At 44.6% G+C, this 19,206-nt stretch overlaps 1 protein-coding gene across 1 annotated transcript in view; it reads left to right on the top strand.

Moving 5' to 3' along the window:
- Nucleotides 1–2,200: 2,200 nt before the first annotated feature.
- cadm4 (cell adhesion molecule 4) overlaps nt 2,201–19,206 on the top strand; it is a 150,964-nt gene continuing 133,958 nt past the window's right edge. Inside the window, 1 exon segment of the mRNA XM_054621533.1 lies at nt 2,201–2,506. Coding sequence (XP_054477508.1) covers nt 2,434–2,506 — 73 coding nt within the window. The 5' untranslated portion in view covers nt 2,201–2,433.

The raw sequence follows: 19,206 nt of genomic DNA, 5'->3' as shown, positions 1-19,206 counted from the left end.
ATATTTCAATGAATGAATTAATGAATGACTCAATAAATCATTCAATCAATCAATCAATCAATCAATCAATCAATCAATCAATCAATCAATCACTCTATTGCCATTATATAAGTAAAAATGGTGCATGGTATTAAAAGACTCCATACATGTTAACAATAAATATAAATAAGGCAGGAATTATTGATTTTCATCCTATTTCGCCATATTTTTGTATTAGCAATATTTTTGTAAATACTAGTAGGGACAACAATTTCTGGAGTTCAATCTACGTCCCCTATAATTGCTCGTTCTAAAATCTCGCGAGGGGACGTTTTTTGCCGGAAGACAACGGTGGAGACACGTGTGCCTCCATGGTGCCCGCCAGACAGAGTCCCTTACTTGATGTAATGTGTCTAGGAGCTGGTGGTGGACTTCCGCCGGGGTAAACACTGTCCTCCGGAACCAGTGAACATCCAGGCACAGGACATTGAGATTGTGTAATCTTATAAGTACCTGGGTGTTCACTTGAACAATAAACTGGACTGGACTAATCATACAAATGCACTTTATAAAAAGGGTCAGAGCAGACTGTATCTGCTGAGGAGACTGAGGTCCTTTGGAGTGTAGGGAGCACTCCTGAAGACCTTTTTCAACTCTGTGGTGGCATCAGCCATCTTTTATGCAGTGGTCTGCTGGAGCAGCAGCATCTCAGCAGCCGACAAGAAGAGACTGAATAAACTTGTCAGGAAGGCCAGCAGTGTGCTGGGGTGTCCACTGGATACGGTGGAGGTGGTGGGAGACAGGAGGATGATGGCCAAGCTGTCATCCCTGATGAACAACACCTCTCACCCCATGCAGGACACCCTGGCAGCTCTGTGCAGCTCCTTCAGCCACCGGCTGCTTCACCCCCGGTGTGTGAAGGAGAGGTACCGCAGGTCCTTCCTTCCTGCTGCTGTCAGGCTGCACAACCAACTCTGCTCCCAGCAGACCACATGACACATGACAATAAAAACATGACAATAAAAACCTGTGCAATACAATACACTGTGCAATAATAGTTAAAATAGTTTTTTCTGTCTGTAAATATAATATTTCAGTTATTGTTGATTTTCTACTGTTTTTTATTGCTTATTTATAATACTTGGTTTTTTTTATTTTCATTTTTTATTTTTATCTTGTCTTTCTTCTACTATGTCTCTTGTGTGCACTTCACCCTATGCTGCTGTAAGCCTGCAAATTTCCCCGCTGCGGGACTAATAAAGGATTATCTTATCTTACAAACTCTGGAAAGTTTCCCTCTTATTGTGTTAGATGTTGTGTTGTGACACAGTATATGGATCAAGAGCAGCATGAATAGCTGATAAGGAGTTGGAGAGAGGAACCAGCTGTTCCAAGGCCGGGAAGCTGGGGAAACTGGTGGGGTTCCTGTGGGTCCCTAAAGGGCCCACGGGGAGAGTGCTGTAGAGCGTGGGAACTTTCTCTCTCACCTATCTTCCGATTATACAACGAGACTTCCTCCTTGACACAATAACAAACACACCTGAACAGGAAGGGACAGGTAAGGAAAAAACTTTTATTTCTCTGTAGGGTCCTTTTCACAACATATCAGACATTTCAAATAATAATAATAATCTGATTCAGTGGACGAAACACGTATGGACGGGGAAACAGATGAACAACACTTGTCCATTTTCAAAAAAAACAAAACGTTTTTATAACACAATCACATGGGACAATAATACCGAATACATGATCTGTGTGCTGATTAATCTGCACAAAACCATCTCAGAATACAATGCGTGACTGCAGCACCATTGTCTCGTCAAACAATAAACATCTGCTTCTTTGTTTTGGTCATCTTTATCATCATGCCGCACATCATTTTCGGTCCGAGGAACTGAAATATGAAATAAATTGGTTATTTGCGTCGGGAAATTAATGTTGGTTATCAATCACATTTAGAGCGAATTGATTTCAATTAATTGGACTATGCATGCCTCCCCCTCTCTCTCTCTCTCTCTCTCTCTCTCTCTCTCTCTCTCTCTCTCTCATAGCCCAGCCCCCTCGCTCTCTCATCCGCACACCCCTCCACCTGCTCCGGCTCTCCGCAATTGGTCAGAAACGCGCAATGGCCCGCCCCTGTTTGCATCTTTTTTTTTTTTTTTTTTTTTTTTAATATATTTACAATGTAAAGTAACCAAGAAAAACCGGCCAAGCCGTGACAGTCAGGCATTCCGAGGGGAGAGAAAGTGGGTGTGTGCGTGTTGGGTGTGTTTGTGTGTGAGAAGGAGGAAAAGGAGCATTACTATGTAAAAGAACCTGCCACTGTACGCACGCACCTCACACTCTCGTTCTCTCAGAACCTGAGGGGTGTTTCATGTCACTCTGATTTTTTTCTCCAAGGAAGAGGAATACTGAGGAAAGAGATCAGAGGAAGGGGGGGAAATAGCAGCGATGGCTTTCGCGACCGTGTGGAACTACTGCGTCCCTCTCACCATCATCACCGTCGCCTGCCTGGTGCGCACCGGTAAGACCCGGACGAACCGAGAGTGTGGATGAGTAGTGTGATGGGATGGGATGTGGGGGGGGAAGACGCCTCGATGTGTTGTGGCTTTTTTTTAATTATTTTTTTTCATTTCTTCATTTATTTTTTTTACGCAAGTTTGCCCAAGTCCTGTGTAAAAGAAGCTTGGGGAAAACGCACCGAGTTTATTCTGACTTGTCACGCAGGGGAGAGAAGGGAAAGAAGGATCTGCACGCGGGACAATAACACGTGCAGTTATTCCAGTTTACAGTCGTCCTGAGGAGTATTGTTAGTATTCACAACAGGGGTTTTTTGATTTTTTTTAAGAATCAAAGCCCAGTGCGCAAGTCTGGGCTACATCCGCGTGTTTCTATTCAGGGTATGAGTCATTGTGATTACCACTTTCTGGAAAAACGGTTTAACCTGGAAAGACCCCAAAAGACCTCAACATGAAAACAAAAGTGAAAGGCACTTTTTTTTTTTTTTTTTGTTGTTGCCCAGGCAGAAATATGTTGTGCAATCATCCCATGCTCTGTTGACCATGGCGTCATGGCATTAATGCTATTTTATTTTTTATTATTTTGCTCCGCTCAGACCGTGTGTTTGGGAGTTCTTGTGTTATCCGGGACCGGATCCCCCGCGTCCCCCATTCATGTAGAGAGCTCCGACTGAATATCCTGATAGGAACATGATCAGAGCTCATAAGAAATGCCCGCAGTGGACCAGACGTGTGTCACACTCCAGACCCAGTGGTGCTGTTTCTTTCTCCCTTTTTATTTTTATTATTATTTTATTTATTTTATCTTCTGCAGTAGTGAAAGGGACTGAAAGGACCTTTGAGACCTCACCTTATCAGATACAATAACCTCTAACAATCAATTGCAAAGCCTTGTATTGGCACCTGCGGTTCCTTTGTTGCATTTACTCTCCCCCTCTGGAACAGTCTCAGTCTGGGATAGTCCTGCATTGCTCCCTTATGGGTAAAATACATTTCATGGTCACTACCTTTTTTTATAACAAGTGCATCTGCTGCACAAAAAAAAAAATAGGGGGATATGGCTCAATCATGACTCTGAGCAACTTTAGCCTCATGGTATTTTTTTATGCCATCTGCTTGGATATTGTAAAAAATACAGTCTCATAGCAAACCTTGTTAAATTCCACCCATAGCATCAGCAGTCCTGACCGGGCAGGGATGGCAACGAGGAAGAGCACACTGTGTTGCCTCATCGATTTGTGTCCTGCGGTTGTTGAGCTCTATGGGGGCTTTTGTTTACGTTGTCCCGGGGCAGTGAGAGGGTTAAGTGCTAGGTCGGATTGTCACAGTCAGACCTGTGCTGTGCTGTTGGGCTGATGTCTCTTTCTTTTTTTTTTTTACATAGGGAGCACTACATTGCTCCATAGCCAGTCTTCCGGCTGCAGCCATACCAACCTCTGCATGGCCCACGTATTGATTTCTTCCCCTTTGTATGTTTGTGTGGATCCATTCCTACGTCTGCTCCCGAAGCAGTGGAGGCTTGATTTATGCATAATCGTGTAGGCGCTCTTATGTCAGTCTAACTGGAGTACTGTGTGTGTGTGTGTGTGTGTGTGTGTCTGGTCGTCCATTTATGAACATTCATGTGTGCTGCATGTAAATGTGCTTCATGTCTGATTTTGTGTGTGTGTGTGTGTGTGTGTGTGTGTGTGTGTGTGTGTGTGTGTGTGTGTGTGTTGTGTGTGTGCATGCTGCTTACAGTGCTGGGTTTTTGCCTGAGCTGCAGGCAACCTCTGCTGGGGGCTGCTCACTGATCACTGTCATTAATCTAGCCACTGACAGGGGCCCGGGAGAGACGGGGGGAGGTGGAGGAAGTGTCGAGATGGTTTGTTTCTGTTTCTGAACACCCTGCACAGATGCACATGCATGTCTTTTAAAAAAGAAACCAACTGTATTGCTGATAACAAATCAGCACGGCTTGGTCATTTTGCTTGCACGGAGGAAAATAACTAAACTAATCTTGCAGAAAGGGAAGAGAAAGGAGAGAGAGAGAGAGAGGTGGGGGGGGGAGGGGGGGGGGGGGTTATTATGCCAGGATAGAGATGGACAGATTGATTGGGCAGATAGACGGATGAGCAGACAGATAGATTGAGAGGGTGCTGTGAAGATGGCGAAGCTGGGAGACTTGGCCCTCCTTTTAAAGAACGAAGGGAGGAGGAGGAGGAGACAGAGGGATGGAAAGATGGAGGGAGCAAGAAAAGGCAGAAAAGGGAGAGGAAGAGTGGGGGAGAAGAAAGGCAGAAAGACTTCACAGTGTGTCTGACGGGCAGGCCTGCGGGACACACACACACATTCCCAATCACACACACACACACACACACACATTCCCAATCACACACACACACACACACACACACACACACACACACACACACACACAGAGTCAGCGCTGTGTGTGTGTGCGTTTAGTGCGTGGCTTTGTGGGGGTGGCTGATCCACAGCTGCTGTGGGCCAAAACCAAAACCCCACGTACAGTAACAAATGCTGTTAACTCCGCCTCTGCTGCTCTCCCACTCTTAATCGCTTCCACGCATTCCTCCATTACTTCCATTCTCCCTCCTCCCTATTCCCCTCCCAGGCCTCCATTACCACCTGCCTTATCGCTGTGTGCATTAAATCACCTCCATTTGTTTATTCCAATGTGGGCAATGAGAGCCATCCGTTTTGAGCTTGTTCCTCATCATGCAGTTTGGACCTTGGCTGGGGCTCTCTGGCGGCTGAAAAACAGCAGCAGTTGGACGTACTTGTGGGAGGAGATTTGAATACCAATTATAGCTGGTGTATGTGTGGGGGGAACACACACACACACACACACACACACACACACACACACACACACACACACACACACACACACACACACACACACACACACACAAATGCACACACAGAGGCCATGCATAAATCAATGTCGCTGTGAGTCACAAAAGGGAGGCCTGGCGTGTAAACACAAACATCAAGGGAAATGCTGTACACACAGAAGCAAAAATATGGCACGCTCAAGCACACACATAGGTGTAGAAACACACGTGCACACACACATATGGACCTTGCCTACAGACAGCTTACGTGGTACATTGGAGTTTGTTTTGAACATGAGAACAGGATTGCCAATGCACGAGCCGTTGCAGGTTTTTTTGACGCTTGTCAGACGCAGTTTGCGTCATGTCAGAGTTAAGACCGCCTGTTTGCTTTCTTCCACGTTGCGCAGTGCTTGCTGTTTCAGCGCCTTCCTTTTGTTCTCTAATGCACCGAAAAGGTCTTCACAGTAAGCCAAGGTTTATCCTTTGATCCAAACCTTGGAGGATAATTCACCCCCAAAATAAAATAAACTTGTCGACAGTTTAATTAAAAAGAGCGTGACCGCCCTTCCTTGCCCTCTGCCCTGCCATCTGCCGGTTCACGGTGTTAAATTTGAGCTCAGCGTACAATCAGATTTCAGACTTCCATTCCATTTTTATTTATTTTTTTCTCTGTGATTCCCTGTCTTTTGTTGGGCAAAATAATTGGACAAGCTGAACTTGGCAGACGGTGCTGGCATGCCCGTCAACACAAGAGAAGCAGAAATTAGCCTCTATTTCTTTTCTTTTTTAATTTCTTTTTTTTTTTTAAATACGATGCCTACTGCTGTCGTGCACGGCCCTGTGTGATCAGATGATGCAGTCCTAAAGGGTCCTGACAGGGTGGCCCACTATCTCAGCTGAGCAACTGCTCACACATAAGCTCCATAAACAATTTGGGCTGTGTCGCTCTTTGGGCGAGTCATGACTGAGAGAGTTACGGAGCTTAGTGTGGGCTGTTTTTATTCTCCCCTGGGCTTTTATGGGTCCATTACTCAGAAGCAGAAGAAGTTCCTGGGCTCACCGTTTAGTGCAGGTGATGTATTTTACAGTAATTATCTCCTAATCTGCCTCCAAGTGTCTCATTTCGATCCATAACTCCTTGTTTTTGAACTGCTGTTGTTTCACGCCATGATTGCATCTCAATAACTCCCTCCAGCATTATAGACCAGGTCCATAGAGGATTTTATTTTTACATCCACTTAAACGGAAATAAAGGGGAAAGAAGAAATGACAGTTCATTTTGTTTCAACTGCAAGGTCACATCCTGTTTACTGTGTTTCAGTCTGTGTTTTGTCCTCCCTGAGAGGTTCATGTACAAACAGAATGCATGAGGCACAATGATTAAAAGGGGCTCACAAAGACACCAATTGAAGCCTTATATCTCATTTGAACATTTGTTTAATTGTCCATTAGTGAAACTTTCTGTCAATCTAATCAGGCCCGTGCTAATGTAGAAACACTCTTTATAGCTGCCACCTCATCTCCTTCCCATTACTATTCCCCAGACAGTGCCGCTTGTGATTATCATAATGGTGATCTATGTCGTCCTTATGTGTCGCTCTCTGAGAGCAACTGGCGTTTCACCAACTTTGTCGCTGAAGTTTTTAAATGTCGTGTAGGATGCCAAGGACGTCTCCCCCATTTGCTGGCATCAGAAGGCTGCCAATCAATCCGCACTCCATGTGATCTGATTGGCTCGGTACAAAAGCGAAACCCCCCGCCGCCGATTGGGTGCAGCTTTCCGCGCTGTGACCTGATGTCCCCTGAGCCAGCAGCTTTTTTCTCCAGCCGCTGACCCCTCTCGCTGTATATTTGTCTTTGCCACGGGAGAGGGAAATCAGTAAACAGCGACTCCCGCTGCGCTGCTTCTTGGCACGACACACAAAGGCAGTTGCTATGTATTCTTTCTGCTGGGGTACAAGGTGTTTTTAAGCCGGGCATAGTTGAATTGCGGTCGGGGGAACAGAGAGCGAGGGGATCCTGAGTCTGAAAAAAACATGAAAACACTTAACGCCACGGGGCGAGCATTCCTCGCTATTGGTGACACCGTCTCCATGACTGAGTAAACGTTTGTACCTCCCGCTTGGCCCTAGGCTTGTTTAACACCCTCCCCTGGTGCAGTGACACCTGTCTCTGAAGCTCCCGCAGGGCCTAGAGCTAACTTGGCCAGACAACGGCCTCCAGTGGCGCCGGTAACCAAGGTGATTATCCTCACTCAGGCGCTGCGGCTGAGCCCTCACTGGCTGTGATTGGACGAGAGAGGCTGATTGAGCTGAAAAAGGGCAAGTGCCTAAAATTGAAGAGCGGGAGACTGTGTACTCTGCTAGTGCCGAGGCTAATGCACATCCCGTCTGGAAGACTTGATGTTGAGACAAGAGCAGGGGAAAGCTGGTAATGAGGTGCTCATCCAGGAGTAAGGAGGATCAGGGAAGGACTTAAACCCAGGTGAAACTGTCAAGGCTGGGCACGGAGGTTGCCAACAAGACCCCACTTCCCTCTCTCACCCTCGGGAGGTCTCTATGTCCAGTGGAGGCTAGCTGATGAAGAGTGACCAGGCTTAGCAGGGGGCACCGAGGGACTGATGGGGTCAGGGAGGTAGAGTGAAACAGAGTGGGAGAGAGAGAGGGAGAGATGGCTGGCTGCACAGTGTATAAAACAGTGTAGGAAGGGAGCGAGGAAAAGGAGGGGGGAGGGGGGGGCGCCATGGGCATGCGTCACAGACCAGTGAAGCAGGAAGGAGTGGAGCAGAGGAGGGAGTCAGCCAGAGAGGAGTCCAACAAACAAGTGAATGATTGCAGGAATTCAGCTTTGAAATGGGAGGGTGTTTAAAAAGAAAAAAAGAAAGACAAGAGAGCGACAGAGAGTGAGCAGCTCCAGCTGCGCCAAATGACCGATTTTTTTGAATGACAAAAAAATGAGGAAGGAGGGAAGGGTGAGATTAAGAAGGTGGGACCAAAGCAGAAAAGTACAGGGTGCTGGTGGGAGAAGAGGGTGGCGGGTGAGGAGTCAGAGGAGGAGGGGAGACAGAGGAGATGGATGGTGATACACAAAGATAAAGACGGAGAAAGGGCAAGCACTGTGTAGGTGACCACACCAGAGAGACGAGGTGTTATGATCAATGAGGTCACAACGTGCGCACACACACACCAGCACAAACACAACCACACACACACACACACACACACACACACACACACACACACACACACACACACACACACACACACACACACACACACACACACACACACACACACACAACAAACAAACAAGTATTGAAAATTGTTTCCCAGCAGCACATGGCCAGTCCTCCCACTTTCAGAGAAGCTGCCCAGCATTTTTCGGCTCTGCGAATTAAACACCCACACACGCACAGGGCTATTCATCTGTCTGCCATTTAGAATCCTTCGTATCATCAGCATTAATAGGCTGGCTTTGATGAGATTGTCGGATGCTGAAAATTGCCAGTCAAAACAGTGCACTATCTACTGGGAAATCAGATGGAGATTTTCAGAAGGCGGCCACAACAATGCTGAAGAGGTCTCAGATGAGGTTTCTATCTCGGAGAACTCTCGAAATGTCTCTCCCGTGAGCTGCGAGTTCATTTGAGCTATGATCACGACTGGCATCGATTTAAGTGGTAGCCTCCGTTACAGAAACTTCTGTTAGGACTTTTTTTTTTCTCGATCATCATTCAATTATTATTAGATCTCATTAAATCGTACTAAATAGTGTTTAAAGCATTTTAAAATAACGTTTTAAGTTGGGAGAAAAAAGTGGTCTTAAAAAAATTGAAAGGTAGAAATATCTAGTAAGCTACAGATGATAACAGATTATTTTTTGCAAATGTCACAGAAAAGCACACATTCTGCTTCACTGTATTTGCTTTTAAAAACCAAATGCTATCACTTACAGAAGGACAAGTGATAACAGCAGCTGCCAATAGATCAAGCTCAGATTGGCCGACTCCATTCTGGACCGATGCCAAATGATGTTGACACAGCCACAAAGAAGAAAACTACTGCAGCTTTCACGATACTTCCCAGACACATCCATACACTCTCTCTGCCACTCGTCTCTATCTGACTAATCCTCATTTCTCTATCAGGCCTGAGACAACAACAGGAGCATTATTGTTTTGATCCACTCCATTTGCCAACCTTAAACAAGCATTAATTAAAGGCAATTCATTAGCAGCAAATGGAAACAAGAAATTGGCTGCTCTCAAAGACCCCCAAGCACTTGTAGGCAGGGGAAAGAGCGAGAGAGATGGACAAAGAAAGGAAAAAGGAGAAGAAAAAAACAGAGGCGAATGAGCCTGTGGCCATGCTTAATGTGCTGGGGCGAGATTTACCGCAATCATTTGCCGGGTTCTTTTGAGATTCATAAGGTCATCAATTCATGCTCTGCTCTCAGCAGTGCAAAACAAAAGTGAGGCTATGCAGAACCTCTGCACCGAAGCCGGGGCCAAATTAGATTGGTGCTCCGATTGTTTCTGCAGAGATTGTTAAAGTTGGCAAGGCCACCTATAAAAAAAATAAATAAAAGAAAATAAGTGACCAACGACCTTCAGGAAAACTTTGGCTGATTCTCTACTCGGATACATTTCCTCCTTAAGGGGCGTTTAAGTGCACGACGGTTGATTCACCTTATGGCTGCTAACGGGTAAACCCTCTCACCTCCCATAAAGTGCACCAGCAGACTGGATCGGTGCTTTGACTCATGTCCACAGACGTGTTCCTATCTCCGTGTCCATCTGTCGGCTGAATAATGTTATCACGGGCTCCAGAAGTACCGTGTCTCTCCTTCCTGGCCGTTGCAGTTGTAGAGTCTGTCTGATGCTAAATGAGCTTGACACAGGCCTTGGGCGTTGGGTGCAGTTGCGGAGAAACGGTGGTTCATAGCAACTGCCACCCGCTGGGCCGCACTGCTGAACTGAGCTGTGAAGCAGCTTGCAGAGGCCAGTGGGGTTCTGTGCTCGGTACCAAAGTCATTTTTCACTTTTGTGGGCTCTGTAGCCACGGACAGCAAGTGATGGTTTTTTTTTGTGCCTGCAATATAGATCCTACAGTTTGGAGAGCCACATTACACGCAGCATGACACCGTCGCCTCTCCACTGCATGAAGAGTAACATGCTTTATTGTGAGATAAATTAATAACAGAAAGCTGTGGGGGAATGTTCTTTCAATCCTGATTTTTTTTTTCTCTTGTCAAGAGCCAAGATGGCTGCCATCTGTCCGACCATTTATCAGAGCAACTGTGTCGGCTGTTTTAGTCACCAAGCTTCCAGTTTCCTATATTTCTGATCCAAGATGATACATGATTTTACAGTGTTTTTCCTGCCATTGGAATAAATATGCACTTCGTGTAATGGTCTAAAATGTATCTTCTTTTATTCAGTGTCAAAAGTAGTGCAAGGCATGACTCTATGAGTCTTACTTAACATTAGTGTTAACTACGTTGCATGGATCTGTGGTTATGTCAGGGCACTATGAAGCAGAACTTGATGTATGCTTTGTAAGGCAGGAAATTGAGCCTGCCAACAAAGATGAAGGCTCAACAATCTGAGGCAAGATTGTGAGAGGAAGTGTGAGTCTGCAGAAATTAATTTATCAATGTCAGGATTTGGTCAACTGAGATAACAGAGGACACGTTGTATCTGTTTTAATGTGTCACTGTTGGTTGGATAAGGCTGCTAAATGTGGAGCAAAGCATAATTTGATATTTTGGACAAGTTTCTTGGATAATTGAAAGTTTCATCAGCTAATAGAAAATATTTTTTATAAGATTTAGTAACCATAGAAAGACCAATTTCAACAAAAACAAAAATGTCAGTCCCATTATAAAACGACTCACTTCTTCCTACTAGATAACACTATTGTGGTACCAAGATTGCACTCAATTATGCTGACTTTCTCATCACTATTTCACATTACTTTTAATAAAATTCATGTGTGCAGTTTTCTTTTTATAAGAAAAAAAAGATAATGTATAAAAAAGGGGGAAATTTGCCTTATTTAATCAGTAAATTATGATCCAGATGATTAAAATTACAGATTAATTATTTCAATTGTGCCACTTGGTGCTATAAGCCAGTGAAGTTACATATCAGCAAAACGTCTCCTTTATTGCTTCAATGACTTTCAGGGTACAAAATCATAAACCTAAAATCCTAATTAGATAAGTAGTGTAGATGAATTATAATACCATCAACATTATCATATATTTATCAACACATAAATAAGTGATGCTTCAAAAGCAATTCACTGACAGCGTTACAGCATTGGTTTTAAAAAAAAAAGTTTTGCGATAGCACACACTACTTGTATATGCAATTATAACTGATGCCTATTTACCATGGAGATGGATTTGAGTTGTGCTGTGGAGAAAGAGATTTATGAGCTTATGGGGGAAAATAAAAACAAACATAAACCAAAGGTAATTTAAAAGCAGGTTGATCCCAAATGATTACTTGTATATAAATCTCTGGCCGACTTACAACAGTGTGCACAAATCTGTGGCAAAGCAGGCAAGCAGGTTGGCAGTGTGGCTTACGCACACACACGCACACAAACACACATTTGCATATGCATGAATAGAAACATTACACTGCACTCAGGAGACTGGAGAGACCTTTTGGTGTTTCCAAACTTAGTTACTGCGTCGTGTTGTGTCTTGATGCTCTGTACCTTTTTTTTTAAATGCCATGTACCCTCTCCGGCCTCGTTTTTATGAGCCTTTCCAGGATAGTGCTGCCGAACAGAGGGACAAACCTGGTGATCTGTTTCACAAACATATTCACAAATGCACATAAATGGTGGCATCGCACTTTTCTTTTTTATTCATGTAGCATATAAATTAATTCTTGATCACTGTGCTTGTTCTCGACGCTTTATTTTTACCTTGTTTTTTTCTCTCCCTCCATCTGTCTCCTTTTTGCCCTCCCTCCTCTCTGATCCCAATCCTCCCGCAGCATGAGGCATGTTCAAGAGCCTCAGCGGTGACTTAGTGTCTTTTTGTTTGTTCTCACCACGATCACCCAAAAAGCTTTTTTTTTTATCCCTCCCACCACCTCTGTCCCCCCTCTCTGCGGGCCTGTGTCCTACTACCTAACCTTGTTGGCACTTAAATGCCAATGTCCGTGCACACCCTGCGCTTAGGTGCTCCAGGTGCGCGTGTCTGCATGAGTCTGCTCCGACTGTTACTGAGAGTTTGCAAAGAGAGGGAGGCTCAATGATATTTTGGAAGACAGATTTTGGTGAAGGGGGGGGGCACTTTTCGTTGCCAGGATCGCTCGCTGACGGATCTTTTGGCTAACGGTCTCTCCTGCCTCCTCCTCCTACCTCCTTATACTGTAGCCGTAGGCTATTGGGATGCCAGGGCCAGGTGTGGAGAGGTAGACTGTAAGAGGGAGAGAGGGAGAGAGAGAGAGAGAGGGAGGATTGACGGGGCCCAGGTGGCCGGCTTGAACGCCTGTGCTTTTGCGTTCCCCTCCTCATTTGCATTGAAACATTTTTTTTTTTCTCCTTCTGTCTGACTCTGTATTTTCCTCGCTCTCTCATGCTATTTACTCACGTAGCATCGTTTCATATCCAATAATACTTCCGTTTCCTCCCAGCCACTTCTCCTGCCGCTGTTCTTGTTTCTCAGAATAAGTAACACTTTCACTACCTCCTCTTACTTTTAACTTTCTGTTTCCTTTTTATAGACAATTGACCCCCCCCTCACTCCCTCCCCCATTTTCTTTTTCCCGTACCTCCAGATTAACCTTCTCTCCTTGTTTCCCTTGTTTCCCCTTGCTCTGGGCTTGCTGAACTCTGCATTTTACTTATATGCTGCTCTGCAAAATTCTTGAGGTGGAGGCTTATTTTCCACTCTACGTGCACTTCAGAGACCATGCACCCCCCCAACCATCTCCATTCATCTCACACCCACCTTCTCTTTCTTCCATCACTGTTTTTAACTAACCACATCTGTCTCCCCCACTCCCCTCGCCCCCTCTCACTCCTTATATTCTACCCGAAGCCTGTGCATAAGTATTTTTTCCTATTATTTGCAGCGAAGCAGAGTTTAGCTCCTTCATATTTAATTCCCCCATCAACTTCCTACCAATCTCCTGTGATCAGGCCATCACTCACACACAAACACACACTTCATCACCCTCCTCCCTCCTCCTCTACTTATTTTTTTTTCCATCTCTTGCCCTTAACCTCTGTGGCACTTTGTCACACTTATCCATCATATATCACCATTCACCGCTTCTACTTGTTCTTGTTCTTGGCATATCGGCACATGCAGTTGTGTGTGTGCTGATGTGTAGGCGCGTGTTTGAAAGACGCTGAGTAGTATTCTGCTCACACATGCGGGCACATACACATGCATCATTGTCCTGGCGTTTTTGTCATGCCACACACACTCCTGACTGACTCAGCCTCAGCCTCGGCCTTACTTGTGCATAAGTGAGCAGGTGCTCTTAGAAATATATTGTAAAATAGTTTGGGATTTTTTTTCTCAAATGCAATACACACACCTAAACGCACCTTGCTTTAAAGTGGCCCTATTATGCTTTTCCACTTTTCCCCTCTTCTTAAAGGTCCGTAGAGTGTAAAACCAGAAGTCCACACCTAAAAGGAGTTACCCTCCCCTTCAGAAGCTCCTGAACTGCCTGAAACGGCTCCACTGAATTCTCTCCTTCATTTCCGTAACTTTATGAGGTCACAATGTTACGGAAATGACGTACAACTCCTTCCGGCTAGTTTGTCCCGCCCTCAAACAACAAAAGACAGAGACGGAGCTGAAGCTCTGGAGGAAGAGTTTTTTGAAATGAGAAACGTTGACCTATCACAACAGAGCGGGCTAGCTGACCAATCAGGGCAGACTTTGCTTTCTGGAGGGAGGAGCAAGCGCTACAACGGAGCATTTCAGAGAGAGGGTGAGAAGAGGTGCTGCAGGACAGCCAGGATGAGAAAAAACGATGAGGATTATGAGCATTAACGCATGTAGGAAAATAGCATATTAGGGCCCGTTTAAGTTAAATGACAGGTTCCCATCTGTAAAATCACAGCTATGAGATATACTGTATATAGGAGCCCCCATGTACACTTCCACATAGAATCAGGTGACACTGTTTGTCAGATAGCCATACACACACACAGATACACACACACACACACACACACACACACACACACACACACACACACACACACACACACACACACACACACACACACACACACACACACACACACACAAACGGCTATTAGGTTCTCTCAGAATATCTGAATTGAGTTATGTAGCCTGTCAGTCAACTCCCGGCTCCCACACACACACACACACACACACACACACACACACACACACACACACACACACACACACACACACACACACACACCCCCCTGACAGATTCCTTCCACACACACATCCGCCCGTCTGACGGTGCATATTTCGCATTGGGGAAGGGACTCAATTACGGCGAAGGTGAAAGAAGCAATAAACACAGCACAGATACAGTGAGGCGTGCTCAGCGGCATCGCAGTCAATCACAGAGCCAGGTAGGTAGCCGCTGCCGTGCTGCTCATCCAGTTGTGAAGTGCAGAGAATGGCCAGGGGTGGTGGATGGATGGAGGGAGGGAGGGAGGTAGGGGGAGCAAACACTGCCATCCGACCCTCCCGAAAATTATGTGGCTGCAACTTACATGGACCTGCCACTGAGAGGAGAGAGAGGTGGGATGGATGGAGGGAGGATGGCAGTGGGAGATGATAACAGTCCGCCTTCATTTCAGACCCCAGCATACACACACATACAGTTATATTCTGTACACACACACACACACACACACACACACACACACACACACACACACACACACACACACACACACACACACACACACACACACACACACACACACACACACACACACACACACTTGACCATCCCTGGCACTGTTGCACAGCTACACGATTTGGTCACCCACCCACACTAGAGGACCAACAGCACAATCACACAAAACAGTGCATAATTTTGCCCAGGATGCATCTGTTGCCCCTTGCATGTGTGGGTTTATGTGTGAGGCTGATATAACAAACACCTCGCCTGATGTTACTGCCATTAGTAACGCAGTGGGTTGAATATATTTTGGACATTATGCACATGTGACTGCTTACCACCTCACTGTGAAGCAAATTGTAGATGAATTCAGGACCCTGCTAATGTGGGCTCTGCTTTTGACCTCAACATGGATGAAGTGTTTTTTCTTTTGTTAAATTCTGATTTATTACAACTTGGATCTTACTTTAGTGGTCAGGACCATCTATTGGTTATGATAATATCGTACGTATTGTAAGTTAATTGCTGGGTACGAGGAACACAGCAACCTTGCTTAAAGTCTAATGGGACAAAAAAGAAAGCTATTAAATGCTCATACAGATTGAAAAAAAACTCTCAGGTTAGTCAAATTTATTTGAATGACAGAGTAGACATGTCTTCCTGCATGAAGTTTGACCTACTGGACTTACCATAGTCGTACATACACAGTTGTTCATTGACGGATTATAACTAATATTTCTTTAAAAGTAAAACGCAGTCAATGAGGCAGCAGTCGCTCAACTCATCGAAACTGGCCAAAACTACGCTATTATTGGCCAGTCTGCGTTTGAAGGCGGGACTTAGGGAAGGGTCAATACATCCATCAAGTGTAAAGTAGATCAGATAAATATTTATGGAGATATGTGGAGCTCATACCCGCAGACGGATACCTTACTCTACATGTAGATAAAGTGATTTGGATTATCTGGCTGAACATTTTGTTAGTTTACGATCCGTCTGACCGTCTCACTGTTTGTGTTTCTTGCTCCTTACTTTGGTGAGTACAATATTATCATAACCGGTAAAAATTATGGGCAAAGCTACAACAATAACACCCAAACTGTAATAAACTGGAATTATCAACTGGAAGTACAAGTCCCTGGTTGCAGATATCACTGATCTAAGACGCAAATGTGTTAGTGAGTCTGATATCTGGCAGCCTTGGGCATGTTCACAAACTGTGAATGTCAGTGGGTTACTCCTGGCAGGCTTGCCAAAAATATAAAACAAACAAAAGGGCCCGACAGCAGGGTTACCTGAAATGTATTTAAGTAAAGCATTTAAAATGTGCCTGAATGATCCAGACAATCTGTTGCTGTTGATTGATATAACAAACTTCAAAATTCTTGTAGTTGGTGTGGTTCTGCCATACACCCACCCACACATACTGTTCTGAGAAGTTTTTCTTTTTCAACAGATGGAGCTCTGTACATATATTCTGTACATGCAGCTACTTGGACTTGCACACACGTCAAGCTGTGACACTTTAGTAGTTGCATTAACAGTATCGCACGAAGCTAGACTTGATAACTGCAGCAGAGATGGAGAGAGAGAGAGAGAGGGAGAGAGACTGTTCCGGCAGCTCTCTCGCTCAGCACAGCTACCTTTCGATCCTATCTGTCTCCCTCCATTTCCTATTTATTTCTGTTTCCCTCAGCACATCCGCGGTTCTCTCTGTCTTCTTCTCTTCCCACAATGTCCACTTTTGAGTTTACCACCAAGGCTTGCCTTTTGCCACTTCCTCCTTGATTTCTCCCCTCTGTGTCTGCTTCCTCTTGGCCTCCATTTCTCTCCTTCGCAGTGTCTTTTGCTCACTGTCAGTATCAAATCCCATTATTTTGAGCATGGTCCAAACCTCTCCTCGTCTCTTTCTGTCTCTCACTTTCAGACTTTTTGAGCCGGCAGAGATGTATGGAGGGAAAGCCTAGAGGAGAGGGGGAGGAAAAAGGTTGAGGTCAGGTGTACCGTCGGGAGGAGAACCCGTTATGTAAAGAGCTTTAGATTCATCTCATTAATTGCTGGTGCAGAACTCGGGGGTTGTGACACTATCGTTGTTGCTTTGTGTTATTAATAAAAGAGTTATGGAACAGAGGGGCTGAAATCAATAAGCAGGCTTGAGGGGAAATTAAACAAGGAGAGAAGGGGACAGGGCACAGGGACAAACTTGGTGCAGCTCGGACATAGTTATTAGTTGTTGCTGCCCTTTAATGAGGGTTATTTAACGGGCCAGAAAACAAGCACACACAGCAACCGGCAAACTGAATGCTGATTTGCAACCGAAAGTGCAAAACAGAGGTCTGACAAGACTCCTTTTATACTAAACTGAAAACAATGGGAGTGAAATATGAAGGTGCCGGAAAAAGCTAAGAACTTGGCAAAAAAACCTCCAGCCTACTCACCCTTAACTCCCCCCCCAAACCTCTCTCGCTTGTATGTCTCGTTCGTTCCACTTTTATCCTCATTTACCTCTTTCTGCTCTGGGTCTTTCTTTATCACTCTTCCTCCCCTCTTTTCCTCCTTTTTCCCCCGGCGGCTTTCTTTTATGGGAAATGTATTCATTACAGGACAATAAAGGCCTGATTGGAAAGAGTGGACCGTCTTTCAGAACAGGGAGTTAAAAAGCAGGCGAGAGAGAGAGAGAGAGAGAGAGAGAGAGAGGGTATGTGATGACATTACACACCTGATGTCTTCACTCAAAAATAGTGCTGATTTTCTCCGCACCACTGCTCAACATCCTATCAAAGCACCTGTGATGGAACATTGTTTTTTTGTCACGCTATCAGATATGAGGAGAACACTAGGATATCAGCTGTGCTTAACTGCTGCACTCAGATTTAGAGCTATTCACCGTTATGAATGCAACATGGGTTTCAGGGCCACTTTATCAATGCTATATTTACATTTAACAGTTGTCTGGATCCAAGTGTGACGCTCGTTCAATTATGTGATGTGTCTCCCCCGTGTAAACATAGCACAGCAGTGTAATGTAATTCACTGCAATAAAGACATCTCAAGGGTGCACGACGGAGACAGATAGCACAGTCAACACAGTCACAGAACCTCATCTGCTTGCTGTGAGTTCAGCCCAGGTTATCACTTCCACCTTTTCTTTCCATTTTTCTCCGTCATTTTCTCCTCTTCTCATAAAACAATGAGGAATACCAATATTTTGAGATGTAATAATTGTTCTGAAATTTTAATGCAACCCAGTCTCCTATAAAAATGATGTTCCCCATAGAGATACACATTTTTAATTAACTTTTTGAGGGATTTTGTTTGTTTTTTGACAAACTCTCATTAAATTACAGATATTGGCCTCAAAAATCCAGTATTTGATTTATTTCATGATCACAGCATTCTGTCTAGTAAGTAGCCTTTAGTGTCTTTGTATCATCAGATCAACATGTGACTCAAAGAAACCTACAGTGGATAAGCAGGTTAGAGACGGTCACTTCTGTGCATTTTTGCTGCAATAATTTGTTTGCTTGAATAACTGGTCTAAAAGCACTACCTAGAAATGAAAATTCTCTGAAAAGAGGCCAAATGTGGTGACATCATCCCTGGCCTCCCTCAGCCAGCCTTAAAAACTATAGACATTAATGACTATAAGACTATATGACCAGCGGACACTTTTATTACATTCTGGCACAGAAAAGCTCTGTGGCACTTTATTGGAAAACAGTCCAGAAAGTGGAACAATACGAAATCTCCTCTGCACTACACCGACAACAGAAGGAAATGCACATCCCTTACAAACCACTGCAGCAATAACAGAAAAATAACGAATATTGTGAAAAACAAATAGTCAAGTGATGTGAGATAAATTGGTTGGGGAAATGGAGGTATCCTATAAGACAAAGATCTTTCAGCTTCATTTTAATTAAAGTTAACACTATTCGTCTCTTTGTTTTCTAACATCCAGTACAATGAGTTATTATTACGCTTCACA

The sequence above is a fragment of the Anoplopoma fimbria genome, chromosome 20 (assembly GCF_027596085.1).
Source record: "Anoplopoma fimbria isolate UVic2021 breed Golden Eagle Sablefish chromosome 20, Afim_UVic_2022, whole genome shotgun sequence".
Taxonomy (NCBI): Eukaryota; Metazoa; Chordata; class Actinopteri; order Perciformes; family Anoplopomatidae; genus Anoplopoma; species Anoplopoma fimbria.
The sequence above is the reverse complement of the archived record's forward strand: the minus strand, read 5'-3'. Positions and strand labels throughout refer to the sequence as shown.